The sequence below is a fragment of the Sarcophilus harrisii genome, chromosome 2 (assembly GCF_902635505.1).
Source record: "Sarcophilus harrisii chromosome 2, mSarHar1.11, whole genome shotgun sequence".
NCBI lineage: Eukaryota > Metazoa > Chordata > Mammalia > Dasyuromorphia > Dasyuridae > Sarcophilus > Sarcophilus harrisii.
Window position 1 is genome coordinate 114,608,543 of NC_045427.1, and position 22,584 is coordinate 114,631,126.

At 34.3% G+C, this 22,584-nt stretch overlaps 1 protein-coding gene across 5 annotated transcripts in view; it reads right to left on the reverse strand.

Moving 5' to 3' along the window:
• The window catches only part of ANTXR1 (ANTXR cell adhesion molecule 1), a 277,518-nt gene that overhangs the window by 100,933 nt on the left and 154,001 nt on the right, over nucleotides 1–22,584 (reverse strand). For all 5 annotated transcript variants that reach the window (XM_012539935.3, XM_031950625.1, XM_031950622.1 and 2 more), the window contains exon 13: nucleotides 9,439–9,534. In XM_012539935.3, the coding sequence (XP_012395389.1) occupies nucleotides 9,439–9,534 (96 nt within the window). The remainder of the gene's footprint in view (nucleotides 1–9,438; nucleotides 9,535–22,584) is intronic.

The following is a 22,584-nucleotide window of genomic DNA, read 5'->3' on the forward strand; positions in this document are numbered from 1 at the left end:
ATTTTCATTCTTTTATTTCCTTAGTTATTTCTGAAATAAAATTACAATACCATAAGCCTGATGCATTTTTGATGTTTTTAAGGAACTATGATCTTAGAAAACTTTCTGTTTGTATTTGTTGACTATTTATTAATTAGGAATGGTCATTCTCATAAATTTGAAAATTTGAATTAAAATATTCTGTACATATTTTGAAAATGAGAGCTTTATCAGAGAAGCTTGTTCCAATAATTTCCTCTGTTTTCCTGTTTCAGATAATGGCTACAATTTTTTGAGAGTGTGTAATTGTATAAAAAAATTTTAATTTTACATAATCAAAATTGTCTGTTTTATCTTCTATGATCTTCTCTAGCCATAACTTGGTCATAAACTGTTCCCTAATAACTGTAAAAGGAAATTTCTTCTTTGCTTCTCTAATTGGTATATAATATCACCTTTCATGTCTAAGTCATATATCCATTGGAGCTTTTTGTGGTATGTACTTTGAGATATTAGTCTAGTTTCTGCTAGGCTGTTTTCAGTTTTTTTTTTAAACAGTTTTAATCAATTAGTGAATTCTTACCTTCAAGTCTGGCTCTTTGCATTTATCAAACATTAGGTTACTATACTTAATGTGTTCCTATTCTGTTCCATTAGTCTCTGTTTCTTAACCAGTACTAAAGTGTTTTGATAATTAATATTGTCTACTATAGTTTGAGTTTTGCTATTGTTAGTCCCCCTTTTTTCTTTTTCCCGTTGTTTTACTTGAGATTCTTGACCTTTTATTTCTCCAGATGAATTTTATTATTATTTTTTCGAACCCTATAACATAATCCTTTCTATAATTTGGTTAGTATGGTGCCATACCATGCTGGCACCATAACCATAATGGCACCAAATAACTAAATAAATTAACTTAGGAAGTGGTGTCATTTTTATTATATTGTCTGAACCTACCCCCATGAGACATAAATAGTTCTCTAATTATTTGGATCTGTGTTTATTTCCACATTAAAAAAAATTCCAAATGACTAGTAATTAGAGAAATGAAAATTAAAGTTTTACTTCATACCAATTATATTGTCAAAGATTACAAAAAATGGATATGGCAAATCTTGTACAGAAGAAAACAGTCCTTTTAATGGATTGGAGCTATGAAATGTTTTGATTATTCTGAAAAGCAATTGGTAACTATGACCTCAAAAGTTACAATTCCAGAGAACTGATGATGAAGAATGATATCTACCTCCTCACAAAGTGGCAATGAACTCGGAGCATAGAATGAGACATATTTTTTAGTTGTAACCCATTTTAGCATTGGTTTACTTTACCAGTTCATATTTGTTACAAGAGTTATCTTTTTTCTTTTCTAATGGGAAGAGAGAGAACATTTTGGTTAATTAAAAAATAAATTAAACTGGGGCAGCAGGATGGCACAGTGGATAGAGTACCAGCCCTGAAGTCAGGAGGATCTGAGTTCAAATTTGAGTTCAGACACTTAAGACTTCCTAGCTATGTAATCCTAGGCAAGTCATTAACCCCAATCTTCTCAGCTGAATTAATTAATTAAACTAAAAGAAAATATTGTCTTTCAACAATGTCTCCAGAAAAAATTTATCACACTTAAGTTACCTGAAAATTAATGATAAACCATTTTGAGCTGTAGGAAATATATTGCCATACAAAGTATTGAATTCTTGGATAGTTCTACTTATCTTAGAATATTCATCATTAATTATTAATTTAAATTAATTTTCCTGTAGTTTCTACTCATTTGTTTATTAATTCTCCACAGACCATTTAATCCTTCTCCTCATTCATAGTCATTTAAGCATAAAGTACTGACTGCACTTTTTTGATCAAATAGAAGTCTAGTTTTTCCAGTGGTTCTTATCAAATACATAAGCCATACCCAAGTAAACATGTTCTTAAGTTCTCAGACACTGGATTGCTGAATTCAATTGTTTCTGGTGCTTCTAATCTAGTAGATTTTACTTTTTATTCTTTTTATTTTTTAAATTAGTTAAAATACATATTTTTAAAATTTAGTATAATTTGAGATGTGGAAGTGTCATCTTCCTTAATTACAACTCTCTTCCCCATTATTTCACAATAGATTTTTAGAATTTTTATTCCTTCAAGGGAAATCTGTTATTATTTGATCCATATCTAATAAAATATTCTTTGAGTACTTTGATTAGTATAACACTCCGACATTTAAATTAACAGCTAAAATCATCACTTTTACTATACTGTTAAAAGTCTAAGCATGAGCACTGAATATTCCTCCATTTATTTAGGTCATTATTTCCTTATTAAAGAGTGATTATTGTATTTATATTAGCCCTGAATTTCTTGCTAGTTTGACTTTCATAAATGTTTTGATATTTTTGTATTTATCTTGAATGGAATTTCCCTATTATTCCCTCTTCAATTTTTATTGTTAGGTAGAAATGATGACAAAATTTGTGAATTTATTTTATATGCTGCTATTTTATTTATTTTTTTAATTTATTTGATGATGACTTGATTTATTTGGGGGCTTTCTATGTAAATTACTATGCAGTTTCCAAATAGAGATATTTTTGTTTTCTCTTTACCACTGTTTATAAACTCAGTGTATTTCTCTTGTTTTATTTAATGTTATTAGCAGCATTTCTAGAACTGTGTCAAATAAAGACAGAAAAAAGGGGATATATTTGCTTTACTACTTTATTTATTGGGAAGCTTTTTATCAAGAAGCTTCATTGCATATAATGCTTTATTTTGGCTCTACATATTTTAGTTTTTTTTTTTTATTTATTAAAAAGGTCCTTTCATTCCTGATTTGTAAGATTGTTTGTTTGTTTTCATAAGTAGTTGCTTTACTTTGGCAACATCTATCAATCTTATGGTTTTAAAATTTTAAAATATGTTTGATATGATGATTGTTCTCTTAATATTGAAACATTCTAATATTCCTTATATAAATTCAATTTGAATGCAGTGACATTTTTTTGATGGTTATGTTGCTTTAATCCTTTTGCCACGATTAAAATTAAAATTAAAATATTTTGTAGAGAGCCATAATTCTGGAGAAGTATACTTGAAACAAGATGTTAACTCAGAGGAAGTGATGAGACAATGGTTTTCTAGTTTACATATATACTTAGTACTTAGCATGGTGATATAATGGTTTTCTAAATCCACACATGCAGTGTGCTGTAATGATGTAATTGTAATAGAGTATATGAGGACCAAGAAGGACTGGAAGAGAGACATTCCATTTCCCACCATCCTGGTGGCTCTCCTGCCTCCTGCATTCCTCTACTAAGACCAAGGCCCATCTGAAGGTCCTCCAGAAAGCTAGCCTGGACCCAGGCAAAGGAGACAGACTGTGAAGGAGATAATAAAGACTTTGGACTTTATTCCTGACTATTCTTGTGGTGATTATTCTGTTGAAAGCAGAATAATCTGCTTATTTTAAGCAGATTAAACTTAATCTGCTTAATTTTGTTAAGTCTTTTTAAAGAATTAGATCTTAGCTTTGTTTAATAGGCTAGTTTCTCTCATTTAAAAATTTTCTCTTTTGTGCTTATTTTGGATTTTTTTCATTTCCTAATTTTATTATATATTTAATACTAGTCTTTTTTTTTTTCTCTTCTGAACTAGAATGGCTCTTGTGGGAGTAAATAAGAGGGGACTAATGCAAGAGGCAAAGATAGGACTGGCCTCACTTGGCTATTCAAAGTATATGGACAATGAGAAAGAAAAAAGAGCCAAGGTGATTCCAAGGTTTTGGAATTGGGTGTTTGGTAGGGTTATGGTGCCAACAACAGACAAACAGAATTTTGCCCCAAAAGTTCATGAATGAAGGTGAAACTGAATTTTTTCAATGGAGTTTCCAGAGACTTTAAATTGGATCTGTTGGGTGCAATGTAACATTAAAATAATTCTGACCATATTGTTTTAAACAATAGAGTATGGATGGGTCATTTATGATTGACCCAAATCAGAATAATTCTCTGGTTCTTGGCTTAATGACTGTTGTGTAGACCAGCCAAAGAGGAAGAATAAGTACTGTGATATAGCAGCTTTCTTGGATGACTTTTCCTATGGCCCAAGGTCTGTCCCTAAAAAAGAGACTCAGACCAAAGATTTGGATGGATATCTTTTAGCAGTTTGCTTCTCTACTGAAAATAAAAGCAACAATAGCCCTCTTTCTGCAATGTCTTAAAGTTTACAAATTGATTTTGTCGCAAAACTCCTGAGAAGCAGGTGTTCTACCTTCTACATGAAATTTTCCTTGATTTCCCCCACCTTTACTGCTAAACCCTTACCCTTCAACATCACTTTGTTTTTATTTTGTACACCTCCATCTACAATTCTTGGAGAGCAGGATGTGTTTAACTTTTGCCTTTCTATTCCCAGAATTTGGTACCATGCCTGGCAATTTAGAAGGTATTTAACCCATCCCCTTCCTCCACCTCCCCAAAATAATCTCATATTGTTTGTAAATGTGAACTGTCCATTTAAAAAATAAGAAAACTAAGATTCAGAGGGGTATGCAGTTACTAAATGTCAGAGCTGGATCTCAAATCTAAGTTCTAAGACCAGGATTCCTACCAAGACATTAAATGTATCCAGGACAGTTGCAGTTCAGAATACAGAGGGATGTGATAGATTTAGACATGGGATATAGCTACAAATAACTGGAAGCAGAGGTACTACTATATGATCTGTTCAATTTAAACTTTGTTAAAGTGGATTTGTTTGGATAGAAGACATCATTGAATGGAATGAACCTTGGAGAGCATATAACCTTAAACTCCCTATCTGATGAATGAGTCCCTAAAAAGTAAATGATAAATTTGGGGACTTTAAGTCAGGCTTTCTGACTCCATAAGTGCAGAGCTCTTTGCATCTCACTTCCCCTCCCCACATCATTGATCCTTAATTTTACCAAAATGAATATGAATTTAATGTTACTTAATCTGACTCCAATTCACAGCTTTTCTTCCACTTAGGTTAGGCTCTTCAAAATGAGTGTTTTTTCTGCTCATGACTCCAGAACTTGGGACAAATACTGGTGTACAGTTAATTTATACAGTACAGTTATTTATTCTTTTTTTTTAAAGAATACTTAGCGATTTAAATAATTGCTAAAAGTAGTAAGTAGGAGCTCATTCAATCCCAGAAAGATTTATTTAAATTAACACTATTTGTAATTGAAATGAATTATGGAACCTCAAAAGAGCCTGAAAGCATTCTAAATATTTCTTATTGAATTACTTATTAAATAAATATTTTTTATTCAATTTGCAGAATTTCTGCAAATTCATATAATCTGAAGGAATCTCAGAGATCTTCTAATTCATAACTAAATAGAAATTTATTTTTAAAATATTCATTTCAATTTATGTCAATCCAATTCATTTATTAGGCATTTAATCACTTAGTATATATCAGGCATCACTGGAAAGACAATGATAAAATCATATGGGTCCTTTTAAAAAACCCTGATAGAGTCATCCCCCTACTAGTGGAAGATCTCTATTGATGGGAATCAGTTTTTTTCCAGAGTTTTTTTCCAGAGTTTTTTTTTCCAAAGCTTTTCATTATCTTTGTATTAAAAGCTCTCAACACAATTGCCAATATTGTTCTTAATTCTGCCCTATGTGGACAGCCAAAACTTTTACTTCCCCATGTTTTCTTCAAATACTCAAAGAACATGTCGCACAGAAGTTTTTTCTTAGATTAACTATCCCTCATTCCTCGTGCAATATGATCATCAGCATTTATCATCCTGTTACTCTCCTTTGTACGTGCCCTTATTATGGCACTTTGAACTGAACACAATATTGCAGACGTGTTTTGCTCAGGACAAAATATATATAATAAGAGTATAACTGCCCCTCTCTAGACATGACATATGTATTAATGCAGCTGTAGTTGGAGGATTTTTTGGGTAGCTTTTTACACTTTTGATTTTTATTGAACTTGAAGCTGAGTAAAAATCTCAGATCTTTTTTTTTGGAACTTGTCTATTCTGTTGTGGTACTATTGATTTTTTTGAATCTAACTATTCAGTTTTACATTAATCCTAATTGAATTTCTTCTTATAAAATTTGTTCCTTTGTTCAACTTTGATGAAAATGTTTGGATTCTTGGCACTGTGATCCAGTGTGTTAGCTATCCTTGCAACTCTGCCATCTTTGGAAGCTTGAAGGAATAGTCTCCCTTACCTATTTTACTTACTGTAACTTCTAAGGTGATGATTTAAAGTCCTTGACTCTCTGGATTCTTGCTTAAATGGTAATGAGGTCTAGCTAGTAAGAGTTACAAAATGGATAGGATGCCTAATTTTAACAATTTCTCCACAAAACTATTTTATTTATTTATTTATTTTATTTTATTTATATATATAAAATATATAATATTTATAATATTAAAATTATTTTAATTGTTAATTTCAATACCATTTTTAGAAGGAGTAGAAATGGGATACAGGGATTTCTTCTATACTAAAAATGACAATCTATATTGATTGAAGAATTTTAATACGGATTGTTACAGAAACAAAGGGAAAATGAGAGAGATAATTTTAGGGTAAATGTCCAGGAATAGATAAAATACAAGCTGATAAAATTAAAAGTTCTTTTCCCTAAATTATATAAATCTTAATAAGTTTTTAACATACAGTTGAACTGTTACTCAGCAAAGAGGTACTTAAAATACAAAGAATTTTAAATTGTAAAAGTCTTTCAAAGGCTAGTGCCAAGAGTGTTGATCTAGGCTGTGGTACAAGAAAATTCTTAAGAAACTCAGCTTAACTTTCAAGTAACTTTTGGCTTCCAAATAAACCTAAGTAATCTGAAGATTATGTAAAAGGACAGATTAATTTCTATGCAAAGTCAGTTGAGTAAAATAATTGAAGAATTAGTTACTTCATTTGACTAAAGAAATTTAGTCACATGGCCAAAGTTATTTAAAGTGTTCTTATGAATTCTTAATGAGCAGCTAGAATTGTTTTGCTAAGAACCTCTGAAATGACTTAGTAAAGCAATTCTATTAAGGTACCTTAACTCTACAGTTAGAAATTTTCCTTATCTACAAAATGAAGGAATTGAGATAGATGATGCCTTATTCTTACTTACCTCATATATCTCTTGCCAAATCTTGCCATTTCTGCATCTATATTCTTTTCCCTTCTCGCTATTCATATAGCCACATGATCCTCATTCATGACCTCATTACCTCTCTGCTGGACAACTACAAGTACTTTCTAAGCAATCTTGCCATGTCTCTCTCCATTCTAATCCATCCTCCACTATATTGCTAATGTCATTTTTCTAAAATGTAAGCTTGAGCATGTCACTCTCCTGCTCAGAGATCTTTGGGCTCCCTATTAGTTCCAGGATCAAATATAATCTCCTGTGTTTGAAATTTATGTAGTTAGGTGCCTCAGTGAATAGAGAAGTGGACCTGGAGTCAGTAAGATATAGATTCAAGACATTTACTGTGTTTTCCTGGGCAAGTCACTTCACCCTGTTTGTCTCAGTTTCCTCATCTGTAAGATGAATTGGAGAAGGAAATGGCACACCACTCCAATATCTTTGCCAAGAAAACCCCAAATGGGATCAAGAAGTGTCAGATATGACTGGAAAATGACTAAACAGCAACAAAATTCCTTATCCTTAAATAAAATAAATAAATAAAATAAGGCACTGAAAGATTAGATGACTTATTTAAAATATGTGGCCAGCAAGTATTAGAACGAAAACTTAAATCCAGATATTTCTGGACTCTACATCCAGTGATCTCACCATTAAACCTTACTGCTTCACAATTAGAAGAGCCTTAACCAGTGCTTTACTGATAAATGTTTAGCAACTGGTTGTCTAGGGGACAAAATGTAAGCAGAATATAGTTGTGAGGTTAATCTGCATTATTACCATTTCCCCATCACTTTCCAAAGCCTAGACTATCAACAAAACAATAAATCAAGCTCTCATTTGTAACATTTTCAGTTTGGGAGATAGGACGTGTTCACACTAAAAATTTAATAAATGACTTTCTTGAGAATAATTAGCTAGTTCCAGCACACTCCTGGCTTTAATCATTGTAATTATTGACAGGTGTTTCAACTTCCTGGCATTTCTTTGTGTTTCATTAATTTTTTATCTCTCTAAAATGTCACTTGAAGGCACTATTTTTGTTTTGTTATTTCTGCTGCTTATCCTTGCTCAAACTTTTTAAAAAAAGAAAAAACTCAGGACACAGGTAGTATAGAAAATGAATGAGGGTGGATCTTTATTCTACCCAGATTTTATGGTACTGTCATCAAATTGTTCCTGTTTTATTATTTCCCTGTGCTTCATGGACCTGGCAATGTAATTTATATGGCTGCAGAAGACACAAAGTCCTAAATGCTCTTTTTGCATGTAGTTTTTCATCTCTCTCATCATTTATCACATTATGCCTCTACTTAAAATTATTTCAGTGCATTTTCATTGCCTATTAGATAAGGAAAATTCCTTTTGTTGCTTTTCAAGGCCTCCCATCATATGGCTTCAGTCTTATCATCCATTACTGCTCATGCATTCCTTCAAAATTGGATTGCTTGGCTCCTCCCTCAAGTTGTGATCCTGCCCTTTATCATTTCTGAGCTTTGCTTCACCCTTTATGCTGGAATAGACTTCCCCTGCATCTCTTTCTACTGAAATACTTCTCTTTCTTATATTACATTCAAAGATATGATAATAATATTTATATAATATAATTATATAGCAAAATTACTATTGACTCTGACTTGCCTAGAATCTTTATCAGCTGCTCCTTTGCATCAATTTCATTCTCTTTTATCATTAATTATTATAGCTAATACTAGTTAGCATTTAATTAGTGTTTACTATATGTGAAGCACTGTGCTAAGTGCTTTTCAATTATTTCATTTGATCCTCACAACAATCTGTGAGGTAAGTACTATTATTATCCTCATTTTACAAATGAGGATACTGAGTTAAACAAAGATTTCCCAGGATCACACAGTTGATAAGTATATTTAGGTAGTTTTGAACTTGGGTCTTCCTAACTGCAGGCTCAGTGCTCAATCCACTGCTCTAATTAGTTACTCCCATCAATAACTTATGTCTATATCTTTCCCCTTTTTAGCTTGTAAAGTATTGGAGATATGGGTCTGGTCATATCAATGTGTCTTCCCATTGTCTAGTTCTGTGCCTTGAACACAGTAGGGACTTTTAAATATTTATTGCATTGAATATAGAATATAACATGTTCTTTGTCTACTTTGTTCTGATCTATGGAGCAAAGTTGCCTTCAATGTTCATTTTAACCAGATTTCAAACATAAAATGTGACTTTTTCCTGAATCCCACTTTTCTGTCCTTCTAATACTCTGTTAACTATCTGTTACAATTACAAGCAGGAATTGTAATGGGGAAGGATGAGGGACACTCACCACTGTACAGCAAAGCGGCCAAAACCACCAGAGAAGAGCCAGGACCAAAAGCAGGAAGAGGATCAGCAGAGAGATTGCCAGGATGGTACCATCTGACTGCAAAGGGAAGGAAGACAAGGTTTTAGAACTTGTTGAGAAAACAAATTATTGGGAATGATAAAGCCCTTGTCATTTGCAGAGAGCTTCAAGGTCTTTTTGAATGACTTTTGGCAGTTTCTTCATCTATAAAAGAGCTGGAGAAGGAAATGACAAACCATTCCAGTGGCTTTGCCAAGAAAATCCCCAGTGGGCTCACAAAGAGTTGGATCGACTTATTGATAAAATAACAACCAACCACTCTTTTTTTTAGTTTGGGTCTCAAGCCCCTCCATGTTTTGATCATCACTGTTAGAATAATCAGAATACAGACCTTCAAGGGATTTAGATTAGAGCTTCTTAAACTTTTCTTGCTCAAAACCCCTTTTTGCTCAAGAAGCTTTTATGTGACCCTGGGTATATCAGAATATAAAACAGTACACAAATCAAATATTTAGTGATGATAAATTATAATTTTGTGACCCCCAAACTCATTTACACAGTTCCATTTGGGGTTGTGACCTAAGTGCAGTGTCTTTATGTTATAGAAAAAAAGGACTTAATTTGTTCAAGAAAGGTCATACAACTAATGAGAAATTGAACTCTGGTTTCTTAATTCAATAGTCTGGAGTCTTTCTTTCCCAATATGGTACGTTGTTGTTCAAAAATGAATTGGCTACCATGTAAATGAGTATTTGTTAAGTTATTTTTTATCATATCTTGAGTTAATAATGCATTTCAATTTATAGCTGTTTAGAATGAGTGATGATGACAGTGGATAGGGAAAGAATATTTTGCTCTTCCCTTGTTTGAATACAATTGAATAGGCACAAAGAAAGAGTGGTTCCCGTTGGATCATGGACTGAAGAAATTATTTCGTATTATGAATAGAGCAGGATCCTTTGGATTCATGACTAGCTCCTTTCTTGGAAAAGATAAGGAGCACCTTCATCTACTTTCAAATCTATCGAGCTTAGAATGTAGATAGTGTGGTATTGCTGCTTAACCATTAAAGCAAAGTTATTTTCTGCATTTGGTGGTAAATGTCTAATGCTTGGAAACAGGAGCTAAGACTGGAGAATTGCTTGAACTTGGGAGTTCTGAGTTACAATGAGGTAAGCTTATCAGATATCCATACTAAGTTCAGAATTAATATGATGAATCCTTGGGAATATGGGGATACCAAGTTGCCTAAGAAAGTGGTAGGACTGGTCCAGGTTATAAAACAGAGCATGTTAAAGTTCTCAAGCTGAGCAGAGTGGGTTGGACATGTGAATAGCCCCTGAACTACCAAACCAGGTGAACGAGGGAAACTTAGTCTTGAAAAATAAAAAATAAAAACTGAGTAGCCTGGATTCTAGTAAAAAAAGAACATAATTACAAGCATATGATATGAGTTGAGTGGAAGCAATGAGTAGGGCTTCAAGGATCCTCTTCTTAATCTTAATTGTTTCTGCCAACTCTACACAAAAGCAAGAGAAGTTACTTCTGACATATTCTCCTTCTTTGTCCCAGTTGGCCTGTATAAATATTTTAGAAGACAGAAACTTTAAGTTATCATCCAGAGTCCTAAGCCTACTATTCCCCCGGGCTGCTCAAGTGCCAAGTGGAAATTATCATCACAGAATCAGAGTCATCAAATCTTAGACTTCTAAGGATAAATATGATAATCTAGTCCAAACTTGTGGTGATCAAAAGGAGTTTTTTTGGTTCTGTTTTCTGTTCCAGAGGGGTGAGGGAGCTCACCTGTTTCTGTCCTTCCTCTTTTGGTCTTAAAGGTCGAGGCATTTATTACTTTTAAGATAACCACATATTTGGTAGCCCTCACTGGGCCCAGGACGGGTATGGATCAATAATTTCATCATCCTTTTATCAAGGTGTAATTGTATATGTGATGTATTTATGTATGTGCATACAGATAATGTGTTCCAAAAGTCTTAGTGCATTTTAAAGCTATAACTGATTCTAAGGAATTTCCTACAGCTAGTCAGGGGTTTAACTCTGGTTTCCTAATTCACAGTTTGTACCTTTCCTTTCCCATCATACTGCATTGTTGTCCAGAAATGAAGATGTAAGTGGTCTCCTTATAAGTATTTTCAAATATTTCTCTTGAAATTCAAAGTTAAGTTGAAAAGTACCTCCTTGGCCATCTGATTCAACCCACTTCAGAAAAGGAATCTCAAATTATAACACAGCTGACAAGGGGTCATCCAGAATTACTTGAAGACCTCCAAAGAGGAACAATCTACTAACTCCTAAAGAAACCCAATTCATTTTTACATAACTTTTAATTTGTTATAATTTTTGCTTCTTATCAAGGCCAAATTTGTCTCTTCTATTATTTCTAGTGCTACCATCTAGAATTAGACTAAATTTTCTTCTACAACAACTAAATTTTCTTTTATGACAGAGTCCTTTAGATACTTGTAGATAACTCCCTCTTCTCTCCATTCTCTTCCCCAACCTTGTCTCACTTTCTGTTGGTTAAACTCTCTAATTTCTTCAGCCAATCCTCATACAGTAAGAACTAGAGAATCTTTCCCATCATACTGCCCTTGCCTTACATTGTTCTCTAGCTTAGGAAGAGCTGTGGGATGGAAGAAAGATTAATTCTGTTCTACATGGCTCCAGGATCTAGGAACAGAGGGTGGACTCTTAAGAGGAAGATTTAGACCATATATATAAATACATACATACATACACATACACATAGATGTATATATATAATATGAACAAATACATACATATATATCATATGTTATTTATTACAACATATTATAATGAATATAAAACTTATTCAAATAAGGAATGGGTTTCCTTGGCAAGTAGTGTATTCCCCTTCCCTGAAAACTTTTTAGCTAAGATTGGATGATACCTTATTTTAAAGGAAATTATTATTTAGGAATCAGTTGTACCACATGGTCTTTGAGGTTCCCTCTTGTTAGAGGATAATGCTATTCTGTAACTATGCAGCTTTGATCAAACAGACCCCTGTGAGCCTCACTTTATTCATTTTCCAAATGGGGATAACAATATTTAAATAAACTGTCTCACAAGACTGTTGTGGTATATAGCTTTGTAAAGTGTAATAATCAGCTATTATTTATTTATTGAGTTCCATGATGGACTTGGTTTCACCCAGAGAAGATATCAATATTGGTTTCTCTTGATTTAATTTTGAGTTTTGCAAAATTGGCAAAGGAACAGCTTTCTCTTATTGTAACCCACCAGGGACATTTTTGGTTAAGAGCCAGGAAGTTCAAAGTCCCCTAAACTAAGTATTGGCTCATCTCATCAAGGTTTGCAGAAATATCAGTTTATCAGAAGGAGCAAAAGCCTCAGATGTACAGGTGGCTGTAGGAGTAGTCTAAGCACAGTGGTGGGTGGTTTCCCCCAAGGTCATATTTCTGGTATGAGCCCTAGCCAAAGAGTTCAATGAGATGATGAGGGAAGTAAGGAGAGAGAAAGAAGAAGGAGGGGAAAGAAAGAAATGTTGGGAATATGCTTCCAAGTAGCATTTCTCTTGGAATAATGACCGTGGGATTGGTGAACTACCCTTTGTACTATGAAATTATTTTTTCCAAGAATAGTATTCTTTCAGATATCCATAAGGACTAAATAAAGCCCTAAGGAAAGAAAACAGAGACAGTCATTTGATAACAGGATAAACTATTGCGAATGAAAGAAAAACTCATAAGACTGTTTGTTAAAACTTTGGTTCTCAAAAACTGTAGTCCAGAGATAACAAGACACCTCCTCTGGAACTTAACTATTGTAGGTAGGTGACCCTGAGTTCTAACCTACAGCCCTGGTCTGCTGACTTTCAGGTTTAGTGTTCTTTTGATAGAGTCAGTATACTTATGCTATACTCTGGTAAAGGTTGTCCAGAACTACAAGTACAATTTCCTCTCTTGAAGGTGATCTTGGATTCCAGTGACTCTGAATTCCAGCAACCTTGGATTTCAATGAGCCAGCAGGTCACAGATATCTATATATTTATATCCCTATCTTGTGAACTATTTTTGTTGTTGTTCTTGTTGTTATCTTTCATTTTCAAAGAGGACCAGATTTGCCCAAGGTTTAATTCTTAAAACTTTTTTCTTTTCTATATTTTCTCCATGTCAATCTCATTTACTCCCTGAGACTCAGAGATGTCCAAGTGGAAAAGTGTAGTTAATGACAGAGGCAGGACTAGATACGCAACTGGTAGGTCTCTTGGCGCTAGTCTCTTTACTTTAGAGACCCAGCACAATTCCCTAAAACTCCAGTAAAAACAGTCTGAAGTGAGCTTTTTGAGGAAAATTTCTATTTGGAAAGTTAAATGAAACCACTTAAGTATTATCATTGTTATTACCATTAACTTCCTTAACACTTTAGTAAGATTTAGGAAGCACTTCATTTACAATAGTGCTATGAGTTAGGCAATGAAAGCAATATTAACACTGTCTTACCATTGGGGAAACTGAAGTTCAGGGTGAAAAATCAACTTGTTACCTATTTAGGAAGAGGCGGATCCAAGATGTGAACTCTTCTTTTTAAAAATTTTAATTTATGGAATAAAACAAGCATTTCCATAACACAGAACAATAAAAAAGATAATTGCACATAAAACTGCAAGTCTTCTTAATCTAGGCCAAATACCCTTGAACTATATTAAGATATCACTTATTTTTAAAGTAAATAATGGATTTAACAGATTTGATTTTTCTTTATTTCACTTATTTCAACTTTTGAACAAAAACTTTTGGTTTATTCATTCATTTTTTTTTACCATGGAGATGATGCAGCTCCTTTCAAAGTAATCATTTTATCTTTTTAGATATTAATCTTTCTTTTCTCTGAATAAAGTAGACATTTGTTACACCCTGCCAAACAGTGTGATAAAAATGTAGGATAGGTGAAGACTTCCAAAGAGTGCTCAAAATCTGGTGATTCTGTAATGAAAAGCTGTCCCGTTATAGTATTTCCAGGGCAAGGGATTACTGTACGAATTCTTTTCTTACACATAGAAATTCATGTCATTTCTTTGCTCAATAACAGACAAAAATCCTTTAGTACATCTCTGTTGCTTCCTGAATAAAACTCAAATTCCTTTGCTAGGTATTCAATCAAAACTCAAATTTTGGGGTTTGTCCTCAAGGTCTGGTTTTTCTCACCTTAATCCTCTCCACGTCCTCTGTTTTAAACTGGATGGCATTCTGTCTCCCACAAGCCCTCCTGCACTGCAGTCCCTATCCTTAGCCCTCGAAGCTATTGAGTGCCAGAGCCAAACTCTTCAAACTCTGGTGTCCTCATTCTAATTCAGTGCAGTATAGATTATTGGCTGCTCTTCCTCCAGCTGTATGAGTGCTTTCTTCTGGAGCCTTATGCCATGTGATTGAAAAGAGCTGCATTCCACTTTTTTTTTTTTTTTAAGTTGGCTGAAGCCTGAACAGCTGGTCTCTGCTTTCTGCTCACAGGAATGAATGTGGGGGAGGGACGTCATGACTTCTTTTTTGTTTTGAAAGATATCCAGTGCATTTAATTGCTAAGAGGTTTTTTTGCTATACAAATCTAGAGATCCAAATTCCCTCTCTTTTCTACAGCCCTCATCTGTTCCTCTAATTGTGGAACATCACAGAAAAGATCTAGTCCCATCTACTAATTTTATAGGAACTCCAGGAAGTAAAAGATTTGTTTAAAATTATACAGCTAGTGAGTAATGGAGACTCAGAGCATGATCAGACAGATCTGAGTGCCAGTCCTGTGTTATTCTGAATTCTGCTACCCTGTGATGTTTCTTTGATCCTAGCAGCACCAACTTTGGCCTCTGAACTTCCTGATGAGCTGTCCATGTTTGGGATAAGTAATCAATCAGTCTCTCTCTTAGTTCAATAATTTTCATGGTGTCTTACTCTTTGTGACTGTTCATGGGGTTTTCTTGGCAAAGATACTGGAGTGGCTTGCTATTTCCTTTTCCAGCTATTTTACAGATGAGGAAACTGAGGTAAACAGTTTAAGTGACTTACCCAGGGTCATCCATTACTCTGTGTCTTACTCTGTGTCTAAGGCTATTTTTGTTTCTTTAATTTAATTTAATTTTTAACATTTTTATTAAAGCTTTTTATTTTTTAAAACATATGCATGGGTAATTCTTCGACACGAACCCTTGCAAAACCTTGTGTTCCAATTTTTCCTCCCTTCTCCCACCCCTCCCTTAGATGGCAAGTAGTCCAATATATATTAAACACAGTAGAAATATATGTTAAATTCAACAAATGCATACATATTTATACAATTATCGTGCTGCACAAGAAAGATCAAATCAAACTAGAAAAGAATGAGAAAAAAAGAAAATGCAAGCAAATAACAAAAAAAGAGTGAAAATGCTATGTTGTGAACCACACTCAGTTCCCACAGTCCTCTCTCTGGGTGCAGATGGTTCTCTTCAACACAAAATCATTGGAATCTGAATCATTTCATTGTTGAAAAGAGCTACATCCTTCAGAATTGATCATCATATAATCTTATTGTCTAAGGCTACTTTTGAACTCAGATCCTCTAAACTCCAGGGCCAGCACTCTATCCATTGCACCACCTAATTGCCCATAAATCTTTCACCAAACATTAAGTGCCTTTTCTGTGCCTGGTACTATGGATATAAATTTTTTTTTTAAATAAAACAATCGTTATTTGCAAAGATCTTAAATTCTAATGTGTCTAAAGGACACATTTAAGCATGTACAGAAGAAATATAAAGAGAAGATTACTAATACATACAATGTAGTTAAATATAAGGAATCTTGGGAAGGTACTGGCAGTTTGGGGAAGGTCAGAAAAGGCTTTTCTAAGGGTCCTCAAATTTTTTAAATAGGGGGCCAGTTCACTGTTCCTCAGACTGTTGGAGGGCCGGACTATGGTAAAAACAAAAACTTTGTTTTGTGGGCCTTTAAATAAAGAAACTTCATAGCCCTGAGTGAGGGGATAATCGTCCTCAGCTGCCACATCTGGCCTGCGGGCCATAGTTTGAGGATCCCTGAATTAGAAGGTGGTACTTGAGGTGTGTCTTGAAGGAAAAGAGGGAGGGGGAGGAGAATATTTTAAGCATGGAGGATGGCCACTGAAAAATATAGAGATGAGAAACTTGAGTTGTATGTATATGAGAAACAGCAAGGACAACAACGTGGTTGGGTCCTAGAATGGATGGAGGGGAGCAGAATGTAAGAAGATCAGAAAGATAGAGATGGACCTTATTGTGAAGAGAATTAAATGAGAAACAAATGATTTGGAGCCAGTGGAGTTTATTGAGAAAGGGATGCCATGGTCAGACCAGTACTTTAGGAAAATCACTTCAGTAGCCAAATGAAAGATGGATTGTAATAGGTGGAGACTTGAGGCAGAGATTTCAGGTGGGAGGCCTGGGGAGAGGTAAGAAAGACCTAAACTATGCTTGGGGCTTTAAGAATTGAGAGGAGACAAAGAGGAGACCTACTATCCAGAAACAAATGGATTGTCTGAGAGAGAGAGAGAGAGAGAGAGAGAGAGAGAGAGAGAGAGAGTGTGTGTGTGTGTGTATGTGTGTGTGTATGTGGTGTGTCTGTGTGTGTGTGCATTCCATTGTGGTCCAGAACCTTGATTTTTGCAGGAGTTAGGGAAGGGGAGGGTAAGCCAGCCATCTTTTTATTTACCACTGGCTGATCTATTGTCTCTTCATCAATACCTTCTCCTCTCTCCCTTCCATTTTTCAGCTTTTTTTTAAAAAATGTGTTTTTAGATTATAAGCCCCTTGAGGACAAAGACTATGGTTCTTTTCATATTTATATTCCTAGCTCTTAGCACAATGACTGGCACATAGTATAGGCATTTAATAAATGACTAGAAGTTTATTATTAGTGACTGACCCTCTCCAGCCTCTTATAATTCCACCTTTAGATCAAAACTTTACGAATAATAAAACTTAATCTACTTGAACTCATTCCTCAGTGACTAACAATTCCCTTCTCATCGTACTTTTCTCATCCCAGTGATTCTGAACTCTGGCTGCTACTGTTTAAACCCCACTGACTGATAATTATTCCCATTCCCCTCAACCCAATCTTCTCTGAATTACTACTCAAAGCTAGACAGCCCTTTCACTGTGTTCTCTGGAAAGCCTGTCACATAGATAATAAACTTTCATCTTAAAACTTTTTACTAAGAGTTAAAAATGGAAGGGATGCTTATCGATTGAAGAATGGCTAAACAAACTATGGTATATGATTATAATGGGAATTATTGAACTATAAGAAATGACAAGGGGGATGATTTCAGAAAAATATGGAAAGATTTACATGAACTGATACAGAGTGAAATGAGCAGAACCAGCAGGACATTGGACACAGTAACAATAATATTGTATGATGTGCAACTGTGAATGACTTAGTGCATAATGTAAGACAATCTCAAAGGATTCATGATGAAAAATGCTGTCCAGCTCCAGAGAAAGAACTGATGGTATTAGAGTACAGACTAAAGCATACTTCCTTTCTCTTTTTTTCTTGAGTTTTCTTCTAGAAATTGATTGATGTGCAAATTTTTATATAATTGCACATGTAGAGAAAAATAGAATTTGGAAATCAAAACTTTAAAAAACCCAACTGATGTTGAAAATTGTTTTTCAGAAATAATACATGAATTCTGATGGGCTGTTGAGCTGAAAAAATACTTTTCTCACTCTCACTGAGACTTGGCTCAGTCATGTTGGTAAAGTTTCCTTGGCCCACCTTTCCTATTTGATACTCTCTTCTCTATACTCTGGGTGCTTATACCAGTGCTTATACCAGTGCAATTCTAGATGTGGTAGCAGGTACTATCCCTTGCCTACCAACTTAATCCTTGGCTTCTGATTTGTTTCTTGGTGGCCCAATACAGGTGATACCCTCATCACTTTTCTGTCTTGTCTCCCTTGCACAGTTCCCAATTTGGAATTGGTCCACTCACTGCTGGGACTTCCAGTCAGTTGCTAGAGATCCCTCTGGCCTCAGATTATCAAGATACTCACGCGTCAGCACGTGAGCCCTGTCATTAAGCTAGCCCCATCTCCTCCTGTGGTTCTGAGTTTTGTCTCATCCCATGGTTTTCTGGGTGATGATCTATGGAGGCTGTATTGCAACTATTCACACAGGTCATGGTCTATATCTCACTCTTTCAGCATCCAATAATCAGAGCTTGCTCTGGCTTCTGCCTGTCTTGGTGTATTTCTGCTTAGAATACCCATGCATTTTAGTTCCTGTGGGATCTGACTGAGTTCAGGCTGCCTGACTAATTCATACTGAGAATTTCCATAGGTTTCAGGCCATTTACCAGAGCTCATACTTTCCCAGCCTTATTATATTATACTAATTCCCTTTCCAATCTCTATGATGTAGTCAAACTACCCTTCTTTCAAGTGCTTATAGACCACGCTCTATTTTTTTTTTCCTGTTACATGCATTGGGTGACTCCTTTACTTTATAATTTCTTGCACTTTTCTTTTTGTATCTCTACTGTCTAGAACAGTGCTTGACAAAGAGCAGGTAGTTAATAGATTGCTGACTGGTTAATTGGTTAACCAATTGACTAACTAGTTAAAACCAATTATTGATTGGTTAATTGACTGAAATATTATAAAAACTCATAAATTATTTTAAGGTATAATGAAATTCCAATGTAATAAAACGTTCAGAAAACCTAATGGTAAAATAGAGAGAGAACCTGTCCCTCCAAATAAAAACCTTCAATAATTACTTACCTGCAAGTTATGGACCTTTAAACAATATCTCCCCAAACTGGCTTCAAAACCTTTCTTGTTCCATTCTATTTCTTAGTCAGAATTGATCTTTCTGTCTCAAAGTAAGAGAGAACTTTTTTCCTACCTCTTTCTACTCACATATAAGCCCCATCCCCAAGAATATCTTTTCTGGTATCTATTCCAGTGATTTATATATAGTAAAGACTTATGCTTTTTTTTATTAGATGACTGAGTATATTCTTGTTAATGGGAAATAATAAATTCTACATTATAGGACTAAACACATACATTGAAAGTATATTTATATTTAGATAGAAAAGTACCTAATGAAGCTATTGGATGATTGTTTCCTCCAAAGTAGATTGTTTTTTCATAGCTTTTCTGTTCACCATTTCTGAGATCTCCTTGTCACTGTTATGATAGCAGCCTTACATATTCAAATTTCTTCTGCCTTGCAGACCACTATAAATCCTTTTCCGGCAGGCTGATGGAATCAGGCAGCTGCCAGTGGTTGATGGTCACTTCCCCACTTCCTCCTCTTCATCATAAAAAGCATTTCTTATTCCAGTTCTAGAATGTATCATCTCAGCATTCAATGGAATATCCAGGGGCAACAAAGCTATTATCCACATGTAAACAGCTTTCTGCTTGGTTTAACATTCCCAGACTCTTCTATCTCAATTGGTTCATACATGTTTCAGTTAAACTTTCTTGTCTATGGTATAGTACAAGGAACACTGGAGTTAAGAGTAAAGAAATATGACTTCTTGGTTTACAGTGTTACCTTTGTCTAATAATTACTTAGCATCTCTGAGGCAGTTTCCTCACCTGGAACCCAAAGTTCACATAGTATTATGAGGAGTATGTTTTGTAAATCTCCTAGGACACTTGATTATCTTACCATTTTTGTAACTCACTGAGAGCAATAAATCCTAGGCAGGGTAGATATTTTGGAAAAGTTTTCATTCTTATGATTCTTAGGATTATATCAAGAAATGAGTTCTCTGTATCTGTGAGAAGTAATGTTTTCCTCTGAGACATACTGTCTTAACAGAATCATGAAATGTCAAAGCTGGAACTTACTCTTTTGACAGATGGGGGAATACAAATTCTGAATGGGTAAGGAATTTGCTGATGGACACACAGCATCAGAATCAAGACTAGAATTCAAGTCTTTGGGATCCAGTTTAATGCCCTCTTTTTACTTTACTAGGCTGCTTCTGAAGTGACATAGTGTCAATCAATCATAGTGTGAAGATAAATGAATTAGAGAGTTTTCCCAGAAAATATATTCTTAGCTGAATTACAGTAGTTGGTTCCATCTGTTCTTGCTGAACTCTGGTGGAAACTATGGAGGTTACCATTTAACTAAAACAAGTTCCACCAAGGCTATATTAAGGACATGAAGATATGAAATATATACAAAGATTATCTGTTTACAAGATAAGCCTGTGGACTCCTTAGAGAAAATATTTCAGTTAATCAGGGCTAACCTGAAATATGGAGAGTGTGAAAGTCCCAAACCTGAAATACATGACATATTATCATGATTACTTCCTTCCAATGAGTGTCTCTTGGATCTAATCTCCTTTCTTTTCCCATTATCATTTCTGAGTAAAGCTTGGTTTCATTAATTACCAAGATTATTTAAAAGCCTCATAACTAATCTTTATTCTAACATGCTCCTCCAGCTTATACAGCATTGAGAGTTTAATTTTTCCAAAACATAACTTTAAACAGTCCATTTTCCTACTAAGAAACTTTGAATAGGTCCCCATTGCATACTGAATAAATTCTAAATTATTCACCTTAGGGTATCAAAGTTTTTTATAACATGATTCCAACTTTCCAGCTTTATCTCCTAATAATCTTTTATACATAGTTAATGATCTAACTCAAATGTACCAGTTACTGTTTAGTCAACATTTCTTATACTTTCTTCCCTCTATATCTTCATGCCTTTCTCTCTCTAAAATATACATTTTCTTCTACTTTATCTCTTTCTATTTATTGAAATCTTATTCCTGGTGAGAAGTGAGTATAATAGGGGTAGTTTTCATGGAAAGAGAATGAGTGGATCGAGAAAGTCTTTGGAAGAAGAAAGACATAGCACAATGAAGTATGAGATGATTTGCCACATGGAAATTTGAAAAAGGAGGAACAGAGCTCAAATCCTGCTCAGACACTTATTAACTATATATATGACCCCAGACTTCTTTCTACCTCAGTTTCCTTATCTACAAAATAGGGATAATAAGACCTACATCACTAGATTATTATGATGCTCAAATAAGATAATATATGTTATATTCATTCCAAAACTTGAAGTAACATACAAATATTAACAATAAATAATAATATTCTATTTATGTACTTGTTTTATTTTCCCTGCTAGAAAGCTTGTTGGGGGCAAGTACTTCATTTCTGTATTCTCTCTTCAGTCTATTTGATTACTCATCTATAATCTGGGAAGATTGAACTAGATAGCCTCTGAGGTTAGATCTATGATTTCATGATCCTAACAGTGCCTTGAAAATTGTTAGCTATTAATATCTGTTGAAATGAATGGAAAGTAATTCAATTTACCACATTAAAATAATGGTAGCTCATTTGAATTCATCTTCTGAGTGTGATGATACTTCAATATTTGAATGTATCTATGATCTAAATTATGTGGATCATCTTTCCAAATGTGCAAATTGTAATCATGCACATCTTCCTATAATGTGCAGGTCTTGTCTGTGTCCGCAAATAAATTTTCCATAAAGGATCTACTCAACACAAGTAGAGAGAGTAGAGACTTTCTTTCATTTCTTTGGACATTCCATAAATGCCAGTGAAGAACTCATTCTCAATGCATTTTATTCCTTTTCCTCATTCTCAATGCATAATTGATGTGTTTTATTTTTATTTATATATTTCCTATTTGATATTATTTATGTCATTTCTTGAATGCAAACTATTGTTGTTAACACATATGTGTGCAAGCACACCTGCACACACAAACACACTGCAAATCTTTTTTCTACCTGTGTAAAAATTGTTCGATTATTGGGTTTTTTGGTCATGTCCAATTGTTTGTGACCGCATTTGTTGTTGTTTTTTGTAGTGATTGTTTATTTTGGGCAAAGATACTTGGAGTGTTTTGCCATTTCCTTCTCCAGATCATTTTATGGATGAGGAAACTGACAAACTGAATTAAATGATTTGACCAGGATCGCACAGCTAGTAAGTATTTGATGTTATATTTGAATTCAGGAAAATGATTCTTTCTTACTCTGTGTTGGTGCTCTATGCACTGTACCACCAAACTGTCCTGCCAT